Here is a 22,240-nt window from a genome sequence, read left to right as displayed (position 1 = left end):
ACAACTCACAATGTTCTTCATTCCATGCTCATACTAACCTCATTGTATTGTCCAGAAGCAACAAAAATATACTTCGCACTCAGCTGTGTGATAAATGTGACGACTTTCAGTGCATCCAGTAACATCACACATCTTGTATAATTACACCTTTCTCATCTCACTTCATCTTCTTGTAGCCTTGTCTCTCCCAGCCCTGTTACCCGCCCCCCCCTTCCCCGAGCATCACCCCCCCCCCTTCCCCGAGCATCGTCCATCTGGCTGTGCTCCCCTAATTGTTTCCACAGGTCCCTCCATGTGTTGGTACTTTGATTTTTGGAGTAAGATTCTGTGGTAATCATAGTTTAATCAGGTTGTAAATGGAGAGCTAACCAAAAATGGGTTTAATTCTGTATATTTTATCTCCATTTCATTCTAGGTCTCGGATCCACAAAAAATGAGAATGATTTACTACTGGCTACTATGGTAAGTTTGCATTTATTCTTATAACATACTTCTTGACCCATCTTAAGTTTAGTCATTGGTAAGCATGGTCACAGACATGAGGCAATTGCATAACTGTAATTTCCTTATACAGTGTGTCCACCCATATCCTGTCCACTGCCATTAACTTGAGAACGGCGGCAGCTATAGGCATAGAAGTGGTGTCTAGGTATAGTAAAGTAGCCATGCGCTACGCAGTGAAACCACCTATAGCGCCACCTGCTGGAAAACAACGGAGTTAGCATTTTCTTTGTCGCTCCATTGGGAGACCCAGACAATTGGGTGTATAGCTTCTGCCTCCGGAGGCCACACAAAGTATTACACTTAAAAGTGTAAAGCCCCTCCCCTTCTGCCTATACATCCCCCGTGCATCACGGGCTCCTCAGTTTTTATGCTTTGTGCGAAGGAGGCTGACATCCACGCATAGCTCCACATCTTAGTCAGCAGCAGCTGCTGACTATGTCGGATGGAAGAAAAGAGGGCCCATAACAGGGCCCCCAGCATGCTCCCTTCTCACCCCACTCTGGTCGGCGGTGTTGTTAAGGTTGAGGTACCCATTGCGGGTACATAGGCAGGAGCCACATGCTGTTTTCCTTCCCCATCCCTTAAGGGCTCTGGGTGAAGTGGGATCCTAATCGGTCTCCAGGCACGGGGACAGTGCTCCCTCCGCAGCCCCTGGGGTATCTGCTGGACAGGAGCCGGGTATCGTCAGGGACAAGGCCCTGCTACTGTGAGGTACTCTGTGTCCCCGTGGGGGACCGCGCATGGAGCGCTTGTGCCATACACACTGCAGCACTGCTGGGTGTGTTAGTGCGCCGGGGACTACCGCGCCGGCCGCGCTGATTTGCCGGCCGCGCTTATAACTTTAGTCCCCGGCTTTTGCGGCCTAGTATCGCATATTCCCGCCTCCGGGCCTGCCAGTCAGGGGAAGGGCGGGACGCTGCACAGGACGTCAGCGCTGAGGGCTGGAGCATACTTTGTATCCTCCTCCCCCCTCACTCAGCACAGTGGGGCACCAGATTCCCGCACTTTCTAGGGCACGCCCACGGCCCCCTCCTCCCCACAGAACGCCGGCAGCCATTCCTGTCAGCACTTCTGACGCTGGAGAGGAGAGACAACACGGCTCTGGGAGGCCCAGGCAGGGAAGCTGGTGATCACACAACCGCTTTGAGCGGTCGGTAAGCAGCACCTGAGGTGCTGGCCCCACTGAGTGCCGAAGTGTACATATATATATATATATATGCTTATATGCTATACATTTACACTGTACGGTCGCACTGTTGATTTTTGGCTATATACCCTCCTGGATTTTACTCAGAGGAGACAACAGCATGTCGTCCGCAAAAAGCAAGGGTGCCAAAGCACAGGCTTACTTTGCAACCTGTACCTCATGTGCGGCTATACTACCGGCAGGTTCCACCGACCCTCATTGTGTGCAATGCTCGGCCCCTGTGGCACTTACTCAGCCGGAGCCTCTGCTACTGGTGGCCCAGGTGGAACCACCTGCTACCACTGTCCAGGTGACAGGGACGGAGTTTGCAGTATTTGCTGACAAACTGTCTGAGAGTATGGATAAATGGTCTGCTAAGATACTAGAAGCCTTACAGTCCAGACCGGTGACTCAGGCCCCGGGCACTGTTGAATCATTGACCCCAGGCCCCCCTCAATTGGAGCAGCAAAGTGCTCCTGGGGTGACCCATAGGTCCCAGGGTGAGGTCTCTGACACGGACCGCAGTCCCAGGCCGCCTAAGCGGGCTCGCTGGGAAATTCCCTCGACTTCATCACACTGTTCAGGGTCTCAGCAGGAGGACTCTCTGGAAGATGAAGCGGAGGTAGCAGATCAGGATTCTGATCCTGAGGCCGCTCTCAACCTAGATACACCTGAAGGTGACGCCATAGTGAATGACCTTATAGCGACCATCAATCAGGTGTTGGATATTTCTCCCCCAGCTCCTACAATTGAGGAGTCAGCTTCTCAGCAGGAGAAATTCCGTTTCAGGTTTCCCAAGCGTACATTGAGTACGTTTCTGGATCACTCTGACTTCAGAGAGGCAGTCCAGAAACACCGAGCTTGTCCAGATAAGCGTTTTTCCAAGCGCCTTAAGGATACACGTTATCCCTTCCCCCCTGACGTTGTCAAGGGCTGGCCTCAGTGTCCTAAGGTGGATCCTCCAGTCTCCAGACTGGCGGCTAGATCCATAGTTGCAGTGGAAGATGGGGCTTCACTCAAAGATGCCACTGACAGACAGATGGAGCTATGGTTAAAATCCATCTATGAAGCTATCGGCGCGTCTTTTGCTCCAGCATTCGCAGCCGTATGGGCACTCCAAGCTATCTCAGCTTGTCATGCGCAGATTAATACAGTCACACGTACATCTGCTCCGCAAGTGGTGTCCTTAACCTCTCAGGCGTCGGCGTTTGCGTCCTACGCCATTAATGCTGTCCTGGACTCTGCGAGCCGTACGGCGGTAGCATCCGCCAATTCGGTGGCAGTCCGCAGGGCCATGTGGCTACGTGAATGGAAGGCAGACTCTGCTTCCAAAAAGTTCTTAACCGGTTTGCCATTTTCTGGCGACCGCCTGTTTGGTGAGCGATTGGATGAAATCATTAAACAATCCAAGGGAAAGGACTCATCCTTACCCCAGTCCAAACCAAACAGACCTCAACAACGGAAGGTACAATCGAGGTTTCGGTCCTTTCGGCCCGCGGGCAGGTCTCAATTCTCCTCGTCCAAAAGGCCTCAGAAGGATCAGAGGAACTCCGATTCATGGCGGTCTAAGTCACGTCCTAAAAAGACCGCCGGAGGAACCGCTCCCAAAGCGGCCTCCTCATGACTTTCGGCCTCCTCACACCGCATCCTCGGTCGGTGGCAGGCTTTCCCGCTTTTGCGACGCCTGGCTGCCACAGGTAAAAGACCGATGGGTGAGAGACATTCTATCTCATGGTTACAGGATAGAGTTCAGCTCTCGTCCTCCGACTCGATTCTTCAGAACATCTCCGCCCCCCGAGAGAGCCGATGCTCTTCTTCAGGCGGTGTGCACTCTGAAGGCAGAAGGAGTGGTGAACCCTGTTCCTCTTCAGCAACAGGGTCACGGTTTTTACTCCAACTTGTTCGTGGTGCCGAAAAAGGACGGATCCTTCCGTCCTGTTCTGGACCTAAAACTGCTCAACAAACACGTAAAAACCAGGCGGTTCCGGATGGAATCGCTCCGCTCCGTCATCGCCTCAATGTCCCAAGGAGATTTCCTGGCATCAATCGACATCAAAGATGCTTATCTCCACGTACCGATTGCACCAGAGCATCAGCGCTTCCTGCGTTTCGCCATAGGGGACGAACACCTTCAGTTCGTGGCACTGCCTTTCGGCCTGGCGACAGCCCCACGGGTCTTCACCAAGGTCATGACAACAGTGGTAGCAGTCCTACACTCTCAGGGACACTCGGTGATCCCTTACTTAGACGATCTGCTTGTCAAGGCACCCTCTCAAGTGGCATGCCAACACAGCCTGAACATTGCTCTGGAGACTCTCCAGAGTTTCGGGTGAATCATCAATTTTCCAAAATCAAATCTGACACCGGCCCAATCACTGACATATCTTGGCATGGAGTTTCATACTCTCTCAGCGATAGTGAAGCTTCCGCTGGACAAACAGCGTTCACTACAGACAGGGGTGCAATCTCTCCTTCAAGGCCAGTCACACCCCCTGAGGCGCCTCATGCACTTCCTAGGGAAGATGGTAGCAGCAATGGAGGCAGTTCCTTTTGCGCAGTTTCATCTGCGTCCACTTCAATGGGACATTCTCCGCAAATGGGACAGGAAGTCGACGTCCCTCGACAGGAACGTCTCCCTTTCGCGGGCAGCCAAGGCTTCCCTTCAGTGGTGGCTTCTCCCCACTTCTCTGTCGAAGGGGAAATCCTTCCTGCCCCCATCCTGGGCTGTGGTCACGACGGACGCGAGCCTGTCAGGGTGGGGAGCGGTCTTTCTCCACCACGGGGCTCAGGGTACTTGGACTCAGACAGAGTCCTCCCTTCAGATCAATGTTCTGGAGATAAGGGCAGTGTATCTTGCCCTAAAGGCGTTCCAGCCGTGGCTGGAAGGCAAGCAGATCCGAATTCAGTCGGACAACTCCACAGCGGTGGCATACATCAACCACCAAGGCGGAACACGCAGTCGGCAAGCCTTCCAGGAAGTCCGGCGGATTCTGCTGTGGGTGGAAGCCACAGCCTCCACCATATCCGCAGTTCACATCCCGGGCGTAGAAAACTGGGAAGCAGATTATCTCAGTCGCCAGGGCATGGACGCAGGGGAATGGTCCCTTCACCCGGACGTGTTTCAGGAGATCTGTTGCCGCTGGGGGATGCCGGACGTCGACCTAATAGCGTCCCGGCACAACAACAAGGTCCCGACATTCATGGCACGGTCTCAAGATCACAGAGCTCTGGCGGCAGACGCCTTAGTTCAGGATTGGTCGCAGTTTCAACTCCCTTATGTGTTTCCTCCTCTGGCACTGTTGCCCAGAGTGTTACGCAAGATCAGGTCCGACTGCCGCCGCGCCATCCTCGTCGCTCCAGACTGGCCGAGGAGGTCGTGGTACCCGGATCTGTGGCATCTCACGGTGGGCCAACCGTGGGCACTACCAGACCGACCAGACTTGCTGTCTCAAGGGCCGTTTTTCCATCTGAATTCTGCGGCCCTCAACCTGACTGTGTGGCCATTGAGTCCTGGATCCTAGCGTCTTCAGGGTTATCTCAAGAGGTCATTGCCACTATGAGACAGGCTAGGAAACCAACGTCCGCCAAGATCTACCACAGGACGTGGAGGATATTCTTATCTTGGTGCTCTGATCAGGGTTTTTCTCCCTGGCCATTTGCCTTGCCCACTTTTCTTTCCTTCCTTCAATCCGGATTGGAAAAAGGTTTGTCGCTCGGCTCCCTTAAGGGACAAGTCTCAGCGCTCTCTGTGTTTTTTCAGAAGCGCCTAGCCAGACTTCCACAGGTACGCACGTTCCTGCAGGGGGTTTGTCACATAGTCCCTCCTTACAAGCGGCCGTTAGAACCCTGGGATCTGAACAGGGTGCTGATGGCTCTTCAGAAACCACCTTTCGAGCCAATGAGGGATATTTCTCTCTCACGCCTTTCGCAGAAAGTGGTCTTCCTAGTAGCAGTCACATCACTTCGGAGAGTGTCTGAGCTGGCAGCGCTGTCATGCAAAGCCCCTTTCCTGGTGTTTCACCAGGACAAGGTGGTTCTGCGTCCGGTTCCGGAATTTCTCCCTAAGGTGGTATCCCCCTTTCATCTCAATCAGGATATCTCCTTACCCTCTTTTTGTCCTCATCCAGTTCACCAATGTGAAAGGGATTTGCACTTGTTAGATCTGGTGAGAGCACTCAGACTCTACATTTCTCGTACGGCGCCCCTGCGCCGCTCGGATGCACTCTTTGTCCTTGTCGCTGGCCAGCGTAAAGGGTCACAAGCTTCCAAATCAACCCTGGCTCGGTGGATCAAGGAACCAATTCTCGAAGCTTACCGATCTTCTGGGCTTCCGGTTCCCTCAGGGCTGAAGGCCCATTCTACCAGAGCCGTGGGTGCGTCCTGGGCTTTGCGGCACCAGGCTACGGCTCAGCAGGTGTGTCAGGCAGCTACCTGGTCGAGCCTGCACACTTTCACGAAACACCATCAGGTGCATACCTATGCTTCGGCAGATGCCAGCCTAGGTAGGCGAGTCCTTCAGGCGGCGGTTGCCCACCTGTAGGAAGGGGCCGTTTTACGGCTCTATTACGAGTTTTTACTTTACCCACCCAGGGACTGCTTTTGGACGTCCCAATTGTCTGGGTCTCCCAATGGAGCGACAAAGAAGAAGGGAATTTTGTTTACTTACCGTAAATTCCTTTTCTTCTAGCTCCACTTGGGAGACCCAGCACCCGCCCCTGTTCCCTTCGGGCTGTTGTTCTTTGTGTACACATGTTGTTCATGTTGAATGGTTTCAGTTCTCCGAAATTCCTTCGGATTGAATTTACTTTAAACCAATTTATAACTTTTCCTCCTTCTTGCTTTTGCACCAAAACTGAGGAGCCCGTGATGCACGGGGGGTGTATAGGCAGAAGGGGAGGGGCTTTACACTTTTAAGTGTAATACTTTGTGTGGCCTCCGGAGGCAGAAGCTATACACCCAATTGTCTGGGTCTCCCAATTGGAGCTAGAAGAAAAGGAATTTACGGTAAGTAAACAAAATTCCCTTCTTTATCTCGAAAACGGAATGAGCTAGAGAAAAAAAGTGAATTAAAAAATTGTAGGGCATCATCAATTCAATACGAATCGACACCTTGCATACAGAAATGCTATGCTATGATATGAAACCCATGCCCCCCCAAAAAACATTGAATGATGGTCACACATATGGCGCTCATTTAACTTTGATGCTCAAAGTGGCCACCGTCAGCTGCAATGCACATCTGGACTCTGGACAGTGTACTGTATCTTGCTGCACGTTGTGCAATATGGTAGGTGACACGTTTGTACAAGCATCTGTAATACGTCGTCGTATGTCCTGCAATGTTGGTGGAGGGGTCGCATACACCTGCTGTTTGATGTGACCTCACAGAAAAAAGTCCAATGGGGGTCAGGTCAGGTGAGCGTGGAGGCCACTCCACGCAGCCACCATACCCAATGACTTGTAGGAAGGTTTCCATGAGGTATCGCTTCACGTCCGCAGCCTTGTGAGTTTTACACGTTTTTACAGAAATCCCATGCCCACTGTACTTCTATTCTCCGCAGTGTAAACTGACCTGCGGTGCGACTTTCCGAGCTGCAGCTTGTCAGTTTATGCTTGTGGAGACGCAACTGTTCGCCGCGGGGAGAACAGAGAAAACGTCCGCAGCAGCCCAATCATTGATCGTGGACACTGGCCGCTGTTGTCTCCTGCAGAGAATACTTGCTGGATCCAGGACGCAACATGTCCGGATCATGTGCACCCACCCTTACACTGAGCATATAGTATGTTTTTCATTCCTTGATATACACAAGGGGCTGCTGATAAGTCTTAGGCTTTACCCAGAAAGAAACGAGATAGGAAGGTGAAACGTAACATTTATTCCACATACTCTACACTTCTTACATCGGTATTCCAAGTTCTGTAAGCCTAGCAAAAAGGATTTCGATTGTGCCTCAAACCAGGCATCCGTAACAGCCATGGCATCAGAAATGGTGTGAAATTTGGTACCCTTGAGGCATTTCTTCAGGTTTGGAAACGCATGATAGTTGGAGGGAGCTAGATCTGGTGAATAAGGTGAGGGGTCAACCAGCTGGAAGCCCAGCTCTGCCAGTTTTGCCGTGGTCGCTTGTGCCGTGTGAGCAGAGGTGTTGTCTTCCAGGAACAAGATTCCTTTGGACAGCTTGCCGTGCCATTTGGCCTTCAGAGCTGCCTTCAATTGGTACAAAAGTTCAATGTAATACCTTGCATTGATAGTGGAACCCTTTTGAAGGTAGTCCACTAGCAGCACTCCCTCCTTATCTCAGAACACAGACGCCATCACCTTAGTGGCTGATTTTTGCACCCTGAACTTCTTTGGTCGAGGAGAACCACTGTGCCTCTATACTCTTGACTGCTCCTTGTTTTCAGGGTCATACAAATAAATCCAGCTCTCATCCATAGTGACCAGTTGATCCAGGAAGTTCTTATCAGTCCATAAATGCTAACAAATGGACCGGGAAGTTTTCACTCGCATGCTTCACTGATCAGTTGTCAAACATTTGGGGATGCACTTTGCAGATAGCTTCCTATGTCCAAATGTTCATCGATAATAACACAAACACGTTCACAGTAAATCCCCATGATGTCTGCTATTGCTTTAGCTGAAATTCTTAGATTCACCAGTATGAGGTTGTGCACAGCATCGACAATCTCCGGAACAACAACCACTGTCGTCCAGGACGTTCCTCATCATTGGTGATGAAGTGGCCCGTTTTAAATTTGGCAACCCAGTTTTTATCTGTGGAATATGAAGGGCATTGATCCCCCAATGTCTGCGTCATATCACCATGAATATCCTTTGCTGACGTTCCTTGCACAAACAAGAATTTTATCCCCCCTCTGCTCTCAGTTGCTGTGAATTTCGCATTAGACTCCGTCAATTTGTTATCCCGCGCGTGTAGAACACTGTTGCCATAAGCAATAAACACAAAATTTTGAACACGTATATTAAACACGTAAGGATTTCATGTGATGTAACATTCGTTACCATAGAAACAAAAAAAATCACAAAGCCAAACACTTATCAGCAGCCCCCCGTATAACTTTATTTTCTCCAGTATTAAAAATGATTTCTAAAAAAGTGAGCACTTATTTGCCAATGTAAAAGAGGCAATAACTGCTAATTAACAAGCTTCTCAAACAGCATAAAAGGTTTTGTCGTCAGAAAATGACCTATTGTTTAAATGGGTTTTTTTATTTTATTTTTCACAATATATACTTTTTTTTTTAAACATTTCAAAATCTATATGTAAAAATAATGGCTGAATACTATAACCTCTCATTGTTTCAAGAAACAACACCTGTGAGTAGCCACAGTGGTCAGATCCTGACCCTATCTGTTGAAATGAAGTATCTGATCATGTGCAAATGTCATTGTGAAGGGAGGGGAGGCAGGGTCATCTGTGACATATCCTATTGTGAATGCTGGATCTAGTGTTACCAGCTGTGTACAGAGATGTTACCGGTCATTGTAACCCTATTTCTGATACTATGGAACCCGCTGATAATTATTGAGATCCGGACCAAAAATTCAGTTTGGCGCTCCCTTCTTATGCAAAACTTAAGTTTGTTGAGCAGTCATCATGTGACCGCTCATATGTGATTTCTATACGTACAGTCACATGCCAACGAGCTACTCTTCTTAGCTTTCTCACTGTTTGAAAACTTCCAGCCTCAGCTTCATTAAGAGAAGCAGGAAGAGAAGCTAGATGGTAAAGGGCCATAAGTATACAAACCTCGTATAAATGCTTACCTGATGACTGCTGGATCCGGCAAGCAGAGATTAATGCATTACCAGAGCATTCAGCTTAGTACAGCGATCCATTGTAATGTCAGGTAAGCCATATATACAATTGCATCGTATTCACCTACAACTCCTAGTATGTCTTTAAGAATGTTAAGGAGATGCTGGGAGTTATTACCAGCCATCATCGAACTACGGACCATACTGGAACCACAGTATTGAGGATACGCAGTCATTATCACAAATATTTACTCCCAGCAACATTTATTTATAAGTGCCATCTTCTCTGATTGGAGTGGTTTTCTTTCTTTTCTTCTCTATCTTGTCCAGACGCCATGATGACTTTTCACATCCGTTTCTTGTCTCTGTAGACTTCCATCTTCTCCAGTCTTCTGCAGCACACCATGACACAATGCACTTTAAATAAATGTCAATATCATTCTCTTCAATAAAATATATATATCTGCATTAGCAGTCCTCTTGAATAAATAATTACCCCCACTGTTCTCCTTGCACAATCTATTACCCCAACACTGTTTCTCTTATTGCCTTGTCTGTATTCTGTGCCCCCTCCACCCCCCACTTACTGTCCCTTCCGTACTGTGCATTTACACTATTGCCCATGATCCCCCTCCACACTATCCAGTCTGTATATTGTGCTTCCTCACACATCTCTTCCCCCATAATGTTTCCTCACTTTCCCTCGGCTCTGATTACTCACAGATCGCCTCCCTCTGTACTGATCTTTCACACATCCCCCTCCCTCCCCATACTGTCTCCTCATACATTCCACCTCTCCCTACCCATACCGTCTACTCATACATTCTCCTCACACATACACCCCTCCCATACACTCTGCTCACACATCTACCCCTATACCATCTCCTCACACATCCACCCCCTATACCATCTCCTCACACATTCACCTGTCCCTTTCCATACTGTCTCCCTTTGTTTCTCACCACCCACCCATACTCTCTTCATACATCCACCTGCCCTCATCATACTGCCTCCTCACACAATCCCCTCCACCCATACCGTCTACTCTCACATCCCACCCTCCACATACTGTTTGCCCACCCACCTCCTCTCTCCCCCTGCATTCTCCCTCTTGCCCATAATGTCTTCTCACACATCCATCTAACTCCCCATTCTTTCTCCTAACAGTTGCCCTTCTCTGCGCATATTGTCTCCTCAAACATTGCAACCATCCATCCCCCTAGCCCATACTTGTCATACTGTCTGTCATACTTGCCTCGCTGCTGACCACCTCCTTTGCTGTGCAGAAGTGACACCAGCAGCATGATCAGCTAACTCAGTCAGCTCAGCATTCAATTGAACATTACTAAAAGATATGAGTACACTTGAATACCGCCTGGGAAACATATCGGACCGCCGCATCAGGTAGCCCAACAGCACCTTGGATTGCGGCTGTGCCCAGGGAAAATGCCCTGCCCCCCACCCCACATATACACTGCTGACTGTAGTTAGTTAATCTGTGTTAAATCATAGGAGGCGCAGATGATATATTTGTAATAAGTAAATTGCTGTAACATTATAGTACTATATGACCATTAATTCAAGTGAAATATTTAATTATTTTCAAATGTCTGTCATACAGCTAAAGAACGGAGCTCCTTTTGCTAAACTCCCCAATGACAAGTTGAAGGCCGTGATACCTCCCTTCTTGCCTCCATCAAACTTTGAGTTGTGGAGTTCCGATCGATCCAGGATAAGTAAGGATGGGAAACTAGAGCAAACTCGAGCTTCAATGGCAAGGCTGTCAAAACCCAGCTTTAACAGTGGAAATTCTGATATTGTAAGTTGAGCACACACAAAAAAAATAATTGAATCAAGCAGAAGTCCAGTAGCCAGTTGTTTCCTCCAAGCTGGGCAGATTCACTGCTATCCTTGCATAAGGCAAGTTTGCTCCTGCACAGACCTATACATATGGCTGTCTTCACATTTATGTTCTCTTGTCCTTTTTTTTTTCCTGCTCTTGTTAAATTGAGGTGATGACAAAATGACAAATCATCAAGTGGGGCATGTAGTGCCATAGGTCATACTGGTGTCCATCATCCATGGCTTTTGATGACACATTTTGCATGGGATAAATTCTGCATAGTGGCATCCATCGCCCATAGTTATGACAAAATGTGTGATGTTTTGGTTCATCAGGAACCTTTTCACAAGCAGTTGAGAAAGGTTCCTGGTAAACTAAAACGTCGCTGTCACACTAATGAGCCATTACCGGACATCATCTTTGCAACAATCAGAGTGCTGCCTCCATGTTTTTTAGACTGTAGAATTTTCTCGCTGGTCTTTATGGGGGGCATGGTGGAGTCAGAAGCCTCTTCATGACTCAGGAGCATTTTATGAGTGGAGTGCACCTCCGTAGACTATGTCAGAAGCCTTACTCCAGTCAGGGACTGTAGTGAGTTTCTCATACAGGGAACACCACAGCTCTTCATGAATTCTGATTGTGTTTTTATGTTCAGACCTCAGTCAGCAGAGCGGCAAGAACTGTCAAATTTCCTTCCTTGCCCAGAAGCCCCGCTTCACCTTCTAATTCGGGCAACTTTAACCATTCCCCACATTCTTCTGGCGGTGCTAACAGTACTACAGGTAAGGAGGTTGAACATACTACATAGGCAGTGATGTAGATCGTTGTTTTCCATTGGGCATTAAAAGTTGGTGTAAAAAGCAAATCCTGCCAGCATGTGAAGACGGCACTAGCTGTAATGAGCAAGGAGATAATGGAGGTCGTATGGGTGTCCTAGCACTGAGGAACCGTGACTAGTAAAAACCATTATTTAATTTCTGTATATAGTTAAATCAATTATTTGATCAGGGGTCAGTCTCCAGCAGTATTTAGGCTCCTGTAGCATCGTGTTATTGGTTCCCTTTAAGTTATGTCTTATTTTCAGCGTAAAAATAATAAATAAATAAATCACCTTTAATCATGTTACTCGGCCATCACAGTTTCTTTTGTATAATCATTCAGGTTAATTGATCGATGCAGTAAATGCTACAACACCAAAATGTTACGTTACAAGTTGTTCTACGCCAGCTCCACATGATTGTAATGTGGCTGAATCTGAGGGTCCTTAATACACCAATAAAACCCATGCAGACAAGGAAAAGATGCAGATACCGCTTGTGTTTGGGGAGTTTTAACATTGAGTGGAGCCAAAAAAAGTATGACCGCCCGGAAGTACTGAAAATTTGAGTGTTTACTGACACACCACATGTCTGTCCAATGTACAGGACAGGCCTATGGAACAATTAGAGGTAGATTACATTGTCTTTGTGATTAATTGGTCCCATAGTAGGACGCCAGGTCTGAGCAGTTTCTCCTAATTCCAGTTAGCAGGTTTCTTATTCTACCTCAGCCCCTTGGAGTGTGGGTGGCACGTCCTCCGCTTCAGCTCCTCTCGGCAGATGCCGCTTGTTACACATCTGGGTGTCTTGGTGTAGTAAATATCATCTGCAGAGAGGAGCATGAACTTGCTACACTCGGCATTCAGGCGCTAACACTGTGGGCAAAGAGATGGGCTTAAGCAGTGTCGGTGCATATGCACACACAAGTTGGCGGAGTTTAGACCGTGCGCTTAGTCAGATACCCTGGCCATGCAAAATAAGGGGATGTAACAGTGCACGGAGCTGTTGGCCATGCTGAGGGTGTACTGATTCCCCTCATTTGCGTGCACATTTAAAAGTATTTTTATCAGGCACTGTATCATTAACAGGTACAATGCTAGTATTAGTTTTATAGGGGCTGAGAGCCATATATCACTTTATAGATAATTTTTAATACTAATTTTGGAAGGTGACAGACTCCCTTTAATGCTGTGCCTAGAATTATGAGGCAGGGACATGACATTTTACGTGAATGTACTTCAGAGGTCGTGAAGGGGAGCCTTGTGTACTGCTCAGGAATCTACGTATTGATCCAGCCCCTATGATCATGTCATAGTTGCTGGGTCTGACAAACCTATATCCACTCTGCATGTTTTAGGGACTGTACTAAGCTGGGTTTTCCCCTATAACTCACGAATGTAAAAATATTCCGAACCATCCCTTTCAAGGCATAAAAAGTGCCATTGCAAGTCCAAAACACAGTGCAGCCCTGCCTAACAAAGCCATACATTCCTTACACAGTAATAACCATTAACGCGACACAGTCTTGAACTGGTTAAACTTGGTAAACTTTTACAAACCGCCTTAAACAGGATTACAAGCATTTAATAGCATCATATTGCAGACAAAGTCCTTTAAATTAAGCTGGTGTCACACATAACGACGACGACAACGACGTCGCTGCTACGTCACCATTTTCTGTGACGTTGCAGCGACGTCCCGTCGCTGTCGCTGTGTGTGACATCCAGCAACGACCTGGCCCCTGCTGTGAGGTCGCCGGTCGTTGCTGAATGTCCAGCTTCATTTTTTGGTCGTCACTCTCCCGCTGTGACACACACATCGCTGTGTGTGACAGCGAGAGAGCGACGAAATGAAGCGAGCAGGAGCCGGCACTGGCAGCTGCAGTAAGCTGTAACCAGCGTAAACATCGGGTAACCAAGGGAAGACCTTTCCCTGGTTACCCGATGTTTACGCTGGTTACCAGCCTCCGCTCTTGCTGCCAGTGCCGGCTCCTGCACTGTGACATGTGGCTGCAGTATGCATCGGGTAATTAACCCGATGCATACTGTAGCAAGGAGAGCAAGGAGCCAGCGCTAAGCGCGGCTCCCTGCTCTCTGAACTGTGACATGTAGCTGCAGCACACATCGGGTTAATTAACCCGATGTGTGCTGCAGGAGAGCAAGGAGCCAGCGCTAAGCGCGGCTCCCTGCTCTCTGAACTGTGACATGTAGCTGCAGCACACATCGGGTTAATTAACCCGATGTGTGCTGCAGGAGAGCAAGGAGCCAGCGCTAAGCGCGGCTCCCTGCTCTCTGAACATGTAGCACAGCGACCTTATGATCGCTGCTTCTGCTGTGTTTGACAGCTAAGCAGCGATCATAACAGCGACTTACAAGGTCGCTGTTACGTCACCGAAAATGGTGACGTAACAGCGACGTCGTTGTCGCTGTCGTTTAGTGTGACACCAGCTTTACTGATTGAAAATTACTCAGTAATTCACATCGTTTTCTCATTACATTCTTTCTATAAATAATGCCCTAATGCAATAAAAAACAATTAAAAACAACCCATTTTTAACGGTTAAGCAAGATTTGTTGTTCGCAGGATTTCAGTGTCTTGGCACTTCTCGTATGTATAATCACTTTTTTTTTTGTTCTAAGGGGGAAGCGCAGATAATGTTTTGTCTCAAATAGCAGCCCAAAGACGGAAAGCGGCCTCATTATCAAAGCAGAAAGAAACTGTGCCGCCGAGTGTGGTGAACACAACCTGCGGATCCACCGTCCCAGAGCAGCCAGCTGTCCTGCCTATGAGCAATGGACATTTACCAAAGGTGCCAGAGCTCACGTACCCAGACGTGCCACTTGTGTCCTTATGTGGCCTACTTCCTTATATTTCTATACTCTATTCCTTTATTTCTCTTTTCTACACAGAAAATTGAAATTGTGAAGCGACCTCCATCCGGTACTTCTTCTACCTCTAAGAGCACATCTCCTACACTAACACCTTCACCATCACCCACGCCAAAAGGCCGCCTAGCCGAGTCTTCTGTATCATCTTCCTCGTCTCATAAACAGTCAAAGAGCAGTGGAGGCTCCAGCAGTGGGACCATCACAGATGAAGGTGCTTCAGTCTTGGTCTCTGTACTTACACACTTTTTTTTTAGAATATTACTTATCAAAAAGATGACACTAAAACCCATTACCGTTATCAGAAATGTAATGATTTATTGTTACTTTTTATTTGTAGATGAACTGTCTGCTATCCTCAAGAAGTTATCATTGGAGAAATATCAGCCCATTTTTGAGGAGCAAGAAGTAAGATATTGGACTCCAGTGTTGACTATAAAAAAAGCATGGCACAAGATAAATACATGAATGCAATGTATGAAGGTTTGGCTGGTAAAAGAAAGACGTAAAATATAGCTAATACACGGTGAAATCATTTTGGGATGACCACCTCAACTTACATTGAAAAGTGGTCTAGGAGTTCTGCCATCTTTATTTAGTATACCATGTGCATAATGTATGGTATAACTGAAATCTGGTCCTAGGAAATCTGCTAGTGTGGTCTCATCAAACAGATGGTCTACTAGAGAGGTTTTACTCTATTAGGTGACTGCATATTAGTAATTTGTATGGACGATTAATCAGCCAGGAACAGCAGGATTATTCTGCTTATCGGTGATTGCCCCAGGGCTTGGATACCCAACTGTCATCCTCGTACTAGACAGCGAAGGTTGGCAGAGAAGTGGCACCTTCTTTCATAATTCTAGCTAAAGGTTTAACAAGTTTTGTGACCTCATACTCCATTTCTCTCCTACATTAAAAATATGTAGCGATAGGTTATAATAAATCATGTAAAATAATTGTGAATATGTAGTATAACATCATTTTTATTATATTCAGAGAAATTGTACACCACTCTTTATCCTTCTTGACTTTCCTTTTTATTCTCTTTCCTCTGTGAATGTGTCTCTCTGTATTGTACAGTCTACTCTTCCTTCCGGTCTGCTAAGAAAACATGGTAAGGGGCTGTAGGCTGGAAATATATGTTGGCATACAAGATTTGTAAAACAAATAATCAAAGGAAACAGATCTGTGTGAAGCCTGTATGCTACAGTTACTGATGCGTTAGGCTATGTGCGCACACTGCGTCTTTTTGATGCTGCGTTTTTGGGCGTCCTGCAGTTTTGAGGCCAAAAACGCACCCGAAAAACGCTGCGAAAAACGCACTGTGCGCACATAGCCTTAGTGTGTGTGTGTGTGTGTGTGTGTGTGTGTGTATATATATATGGGCGGCACGATGGCTCAGTGGTTAGCAATGCAGTCTTGCAGCTCTGGGGTCCTGGGTTCAAATCCCACCAAGGACACTATCTGCAAAGAGTTTATGTTCTCCCCGTGTTTGCGTGGGTTTCCTCCGGGTACTCCGGTTTCCTCCCACACTCCAAAGACATACAGATAGGGAGTCTAGATTGTGAGCCCCAATGGGGACAGTATTGCCAATGTATGTAAAGCACTGTGGAATTAATAGCGCTACATAAATGAATAAAATTATTACTATTATTATTATATATACAGTACAGACCAAAAGTTTGGACATACCTTCTCTAGCTGCTAGGAAACCCCTGGTAAGGCCAAGCAACAAGCAGAAGAGACTTGTTTGGGCTAAAGAACACAAGAAATGGACATTAGACCAGTGGAAATCTGTGCTTTGGTCTGATGAGTCCAAATTTGAGATCTTTGGATCCAACCACCGAGTCTTTGTAGAAAAGGTGAACGGATGGACTCTACATGGCTGGTTCCCACCGTGAAGCATGGAGGAGGAGATGTGATGGTGTGTGGATGCTTTTCTGGTGAAACTGTTGGGGATTTATTCAAGATTGAAGGCATACAGAACCAGCATGGCTACTACAGCATCTTGCAGCAGCGTGCTATTCCATCCGGTTTGCGTTTAGTTGGACCATCATTTATTTTTCAACAGGACAATGACCCCAAACACACCTCCAGGCTGTGTAAGGGCTATTTGACTAAGAAGTAGAGTGATGGGGTGCTACGCCAGATGACCTGGCCTCCATACTCACCAGACCTGAACCTAATCGAGATGGTTTGGGGTGAACTGGACCGCAAAGTGAAGGCAAAAGGGCCAACAAGTGCTAAGCATCTCTGGGAACTCCTTCAAGACTGTTGGAAAACCATTTCCGGTGACTACCTCTTGAAGCTCATCAAAAGAATGCCAAGAATGTGCAAAGCAGTAATCAAAGCAAAAGGTGGCTACTTTGAAGATCCTAGAATATAAGACATATTTTCAGCTGTTTCACTCTTTTAAGTATTTCATTCCACATGTTTTAATTCATAGTTTTGATGCCGTCAATGTGAATCTACAATTTTCAGAGTCCTGAAAATAAAGAAAACTCTTTGAATGAGAAGGTGTGTCCAAACTTTTGGTCTGTACTGTACATACATATATATGTATGTGTGTATGTGTGTGTGTGTGTGTGTGTGTGTGTGTGTGTGTGTGTGTATATATATATATATATATACTAGAAGGTGGCCCAATTCTACGCATCGGGTATTCTAGAATTTACGTATTGTGTAGTTAATGTATGATTTTTGTTATATATGTATATGTATATGTATACTATATATATATATATATAATAGATAGATAGATGTTGTTGTGTGTAGTTACCAAGTGTTTGTGTCGGGCGCTGTACATGTTCTGGGTGTTGTCTGGGTGTGACGGGGGGTGAGAGCGGTGTTGTATGTGTTGCGTGTGTTGCGTTGTTTGTGGAGCGCTGTGTGTCTGTAGCGTTGTGTGTGTGTGTTGCGCGGTTTGTGTGGGTGTGGTGTGTTTTGGGGGGAGGTATGTTTTGTGCAATGTGTGTGTGTTGCGTGGTATGTGCGTATATTTATGTATGCCGCGGTGTTTGTGTGTTGGGTGTTGTGTGTGTGCAGCGTTGTCTGTGTGTGTGGGTGTCTGTGTACGGCGGTGTTTGTGGTTCTCAGTGTGTGTGTGGTGTGTTGTGTGTGTGTTTGTTGGGGGGAGGTGTGCACCTCCCATCGTGCTCCATCCCCCATGCTGCGCACCCCCCCATCGTGCTCCATCCGCCATGCTGCGCACTCCCAAACGTGCTCCATCCGCCATGCTGCGCACTCCCAAACGTGCTCCATCCGCCATGCTGCGCACTCCCAAACGTGCTCCATCCGCCATGCTGCGCACTCCCAAACGTGCTCCATCCGCCATGCTGCGCACTCCCAAACATGCTCCATCCGCCATGCTGCACACTCCCAAACGTGGTCCATCCGCCATGCTGCGCAGTCCCAAACATGCTCCATCCGCCATGCTGCGCACTCCCAAACGTGGTCCATCCGCCATGCTGCGCACTCCCAAACGTGGGTTCATCCGCCATGCTGCGCAGTCCCAAACGTGTTCCATCCGCCATGCTGCGCACTCCCAAACGTGCTCCATCCGCCATGCTGCGCACTCCCAAACGTGCTCCATCCGCCATGCTGCGCACTCCCAAACATGCTCCATCCGCCATGCTGCGCACTCCCAAACGTGGTCCATCCGCCATGCTGCGCAGTCCCAATCGTGCTCCATCCGCCATGCTGCGCACCCCCCCATCGTGCTCCCAGCCTCCCCCTCCCAGCCTCCCCCAGCATCAACCTCCCCAGCATCAGCCTCTCTCCTCCCAGCCTCCCCCAGCATCAGCCTCTCTCCTCCCAGCCTCCCTCCTCCCAGCCTCCCCCAGCATCAGCCTCCCCCAGCATCAGCCTCTCTCCTTCCAGCCTCCCCCAGCATCAGCCTCCCCCAGCATCAGCCTCCCCCTCCCAGCCTTCCCCCAAGATCAGCCTCTCTCCTCCCAGCCTCCTCCAGCACGCCGTGCTCCTCTGCCGACACTCACAGATCCGATCGCATACACTCACACACACCCGATCGCATACACTCACACACACCCAATCGCATACACTCACACACACCCGATCGCATACACGCACACACACACACACTGACGACATTGCACATCCACGCTCACACTCACAACATCCGGAGATACCACATGCTTCTGGCCATGTGATCCTCCGGGAGGTCCTGAAGGTCACAACAGCACAGTATCGAGGCCGAGAAGCAAGCGATATCTCCGGATGCTGTGAGTATGTGGATGCGATGTGATGTGTGTGTGAGGTGTGTGTGAGAGTGAGTGTGAGCCGGTGTACACTGGTAACTATGATACACATCGGGTAACCAAGGGACCTTAGTTACCCGATGTGTATAATGGTTACCAGCGTTCACGGCCTCCGTCAAGATCCCAGCATCGCAAGGTTATGTCAGGCGCTGCTGGGATCGTGACAGAGCCGGTGTACACTGGTAACTATGATACACATCGGGTAACCAAGGGACCTTAGTTACCCGATGTGTATAATGGTTACCAGCGTTCACGGGCTCGTCAAGATCCCAGCATCGCAAGGTTATGTCTGCGATATCCCAGGATGTTGTGAGTGTGTGGATGTGATGTGTGAGGTGTGTGTGAGAGTGAGTGTGATCTGATGTGTTGTGTGTGTGTACTCACCTGCGAGTCGGAGCTCCGTGTCAGTTGGGCCAGAGCGAGCGTGCATTGCATGAGGGGGGGCGGGGCCTGCAGAGAGCCAGGGCGAGAGGCCAATCCGTGTGGGGGGGGCGGGTCCATGGCGAGCCCAGCGGCCAATCAGCTTTGTGTCACCGTAAGGACACAATTTTGGAGCATGACAGACAGACAGACAGACAGACAGAATAAGGCAATTATATATATAGATGTATATGTATCTATATATGTATATGTATCTATATATGTATATGTATCTATATATGTATATGTATCTATATATATATATGTATGTATGTATATATATATATATATATATATATATATATATATATTTTTATATATATATATATATATATATATATATACTAGAAGGTGGCCCGATTCTACGCATCGGGTATCCTAGAATTTACGTATTGTGTAGTTCATGTATGATTTTTGTTATAGATATAGATATAGATATATATATATATATATATATATATATAGATGGATGTTGTTGTGTGTAGTTACCAAGTGTTTGTGTAGGGCGCTGTACATGTTCTGGGTGTTGTCTGGGGTGTGGCGGGGGGGGTGAGAGCGGTGTTGTATGTGTGTTGCGTTGTTTGTGGAGCGCTGTGTGTCTGTCGCGTTGTGTGTGTGTGTGTTGCGCGGTTTGTGTGGGTGTGGTGTGTTTTGGGGGGAGGTATGTTTTGTGCAATGTGTGTGTTGTGCGGTATGTGCGTATATTTATGTATGCCGCGGTGTTTGTGTGTTGGGTGTTGTTGTGTGTGCAGCGTTGTCTGTGTGTGTGGGTGTCTGTGTATGGCGGTGTTTGTGGTTCCCTGTGTGTGTGTGTGTGTGTGTGTGTGTGTGTGTTGGGGGGAGGTGTGCACCTCCCATCGTGCTCCATCCCCCATGCTGCACACCCCCCATCATGCCCCATCCCCTATGCTGCGCATTCCCCATCGTGCTCCATCCCCCATGCTGCGCACTCCCCATCGTGCTCCATCCCCCATGCTGCGCACTCCCCATCGTGCTCCATCCTCCATGCTGCGCACTCCCCATCGTGCTCCATCCCCCATGCTGCGCACCCCCCCATCGTGCTACATCCCCCATGCTGCGCACTCCCCATCGTCCTACATCCCCCATGCTGCGCACTCCCCATCGTGCTACATCCCCCATGCTGTGCACCCCCCATCGTGCTACATCCCTCATCATGCTACATCCCCAATCGTGCTACATCCCCCATGCTGCGCACTCCCCATCGTGCTACATCCCCCATGCTGCGCACACCGCCATCGTGCTACATCCGCCATGCTGCGCACTCCCCATCGTGTTACATCCCCCATGCTGCGCTTTCCCCATCGTGCTCCATCCCCCATGCTGCACACCCCCCATCATGCCCCATCCCCTATGCTGCGCATTCCCCATCGTGCTCCATCCCCCATGCTGCGCACTCCCCATCGTGCTCCATCCCCCATGCTGCGCACTCCCCATCGTGCTCCATCCTCCATGCTGCGCACTCCCCATCGTGCTCCATCCCCCATGCTGCGCACCCCCCATCGTGCTACATCCCCCATGCTGCGCACTCCCCCATCGTCCTACATCCCCCATGCTGCGCACTCCCCATCGTGCTACATCCCCCATGCTGTGCACCCCCCATCGTGCTACATCCCTCATCATGCTACATCCCCAATCGTGCTACATCCCCCATGCTGCGCACTCCCCATCGTGCTACATCCCCCATGCTGCGCACCCCGCCATCGTGCTACATCCGCCATGCTGCGCACTCCCCATCGTGTTACATCCCCCATGCTGCGCTTTCCCCATCGTGCTACATCCCCCATGCTGCGCACCTCCCCATCGTGCTACATCCCCCATGCTGCGCACATCCCCATCGTGCTACATCCCCCATGCTGCGCACTCCCCATCGTGTTACATCCCCCATGCTGCGCACTCCCCATCGTGCTACGTCCCCCATGCTGCGCACTCCCCATCGTGCTACATCCCCCATGCTGCGCACTCCCCATCGTGCTACATCCCCCATGCTGTGCACTCCCCATCGTGCTACATCCCCCATGCTGCGCACTCCCCATCGTGCTACATCCCCCATGCTGCGCACTCCCCATCGTGCTACATCCCCCATGCTGCGCACTCCCCATCGTGCTACATCCCCCATGCTGCGCACTCCCCATCGTGCTACATCCCCCATGCTGCGCACCCCCCATCGTGCTACATCCCCCATGCTGCGCACCCCCCATCGTGCTACATCTCCCATGCTGCGCACCTCCCCATCGTGCTCCATCCCCCATGCTGCGCACTCCCCATCGTGCTACATCCCCCATGCTGCGCACCCCCCATCGTGCTACATCCCCCATGCTGCGCACCCCCCATCGTGCTACATCCCCCATGCTGCGCACCCGCCATCGTGCTCCATCCGCCATGCTGCGCACTCCCCATCGTGCTACATCTTCCATGCTGCGCACTCCCCATCGTGCTACATCCCCCATGCTGCGCACTCCCCATCGTGCTACATCCCCCATGCTGCGCACTCCCCATCGTGCTA

The 22,240-nt window shown here is 49.1% G+C and overlaps 1 protein-coding gene across 2 annotated transcripts in view; it reads left to right on the top strand.

Annotated features, from left to right (window-relative positions):
- Positions 1-22,240, top strand: part of ANKS6 (ankyrin repeat and sterile alpha motif domain containing 6) — a 162,620-nt gene that overhangs the window by 125,862 nt on the left and 14,518 nt on the right. Inside the window, exons 8-14 of one of the 2 annotated variants that reach the window (XM_075314917.1) lie at positions 416-462; positions 11,092-11,289; positions 11,969-12,095; positions 14,771-14,940; positions 15,041-15,230; positions 15,357-15,424; positions 16,100-16,133. In XM_075314917.1, the coding sequence (XP_075171032.1) occupies positions 416-462; positions 11,092-11,289; positions 11,969-12,095; positions 14,771-14,940; positions 15,041-15,230; positions 15,357-15,424; positions 16,100-16,133 (834 nt within the window). The remainder of the gene's footprint in view (positions 1-415; positions 463-11,091; positions 11,290-11,968; positions 12,096-14,770; positions 14,941-15,040; positions 15,231-15,356; positions 15,425-16,099; positions 16,134-22,240) is intronic. The other variant, XM_075314916.1, reaches the window with a different exon arrangement.

This window comes from Anomaloglossus baeobatrachus, chromosome 6 (assembly GCF_048569485.1).
Source record: "Anomaloglossus baeobatrachus isolate aAnoBae1 chromosome 6, aAnoBae1.hap1, whole genome shotgun sequence".
NCBI lineage: Eukaryota > Metazoa > Chordata > Amphibia > Anura > Aromobatidae > Anomaloglossus > Anomaloglossus baeobatrachus.
Note: the sequence above shows the minus strand (reverse complement) of the source record. Positions and strands in the feature narration are given on the sequence as shown.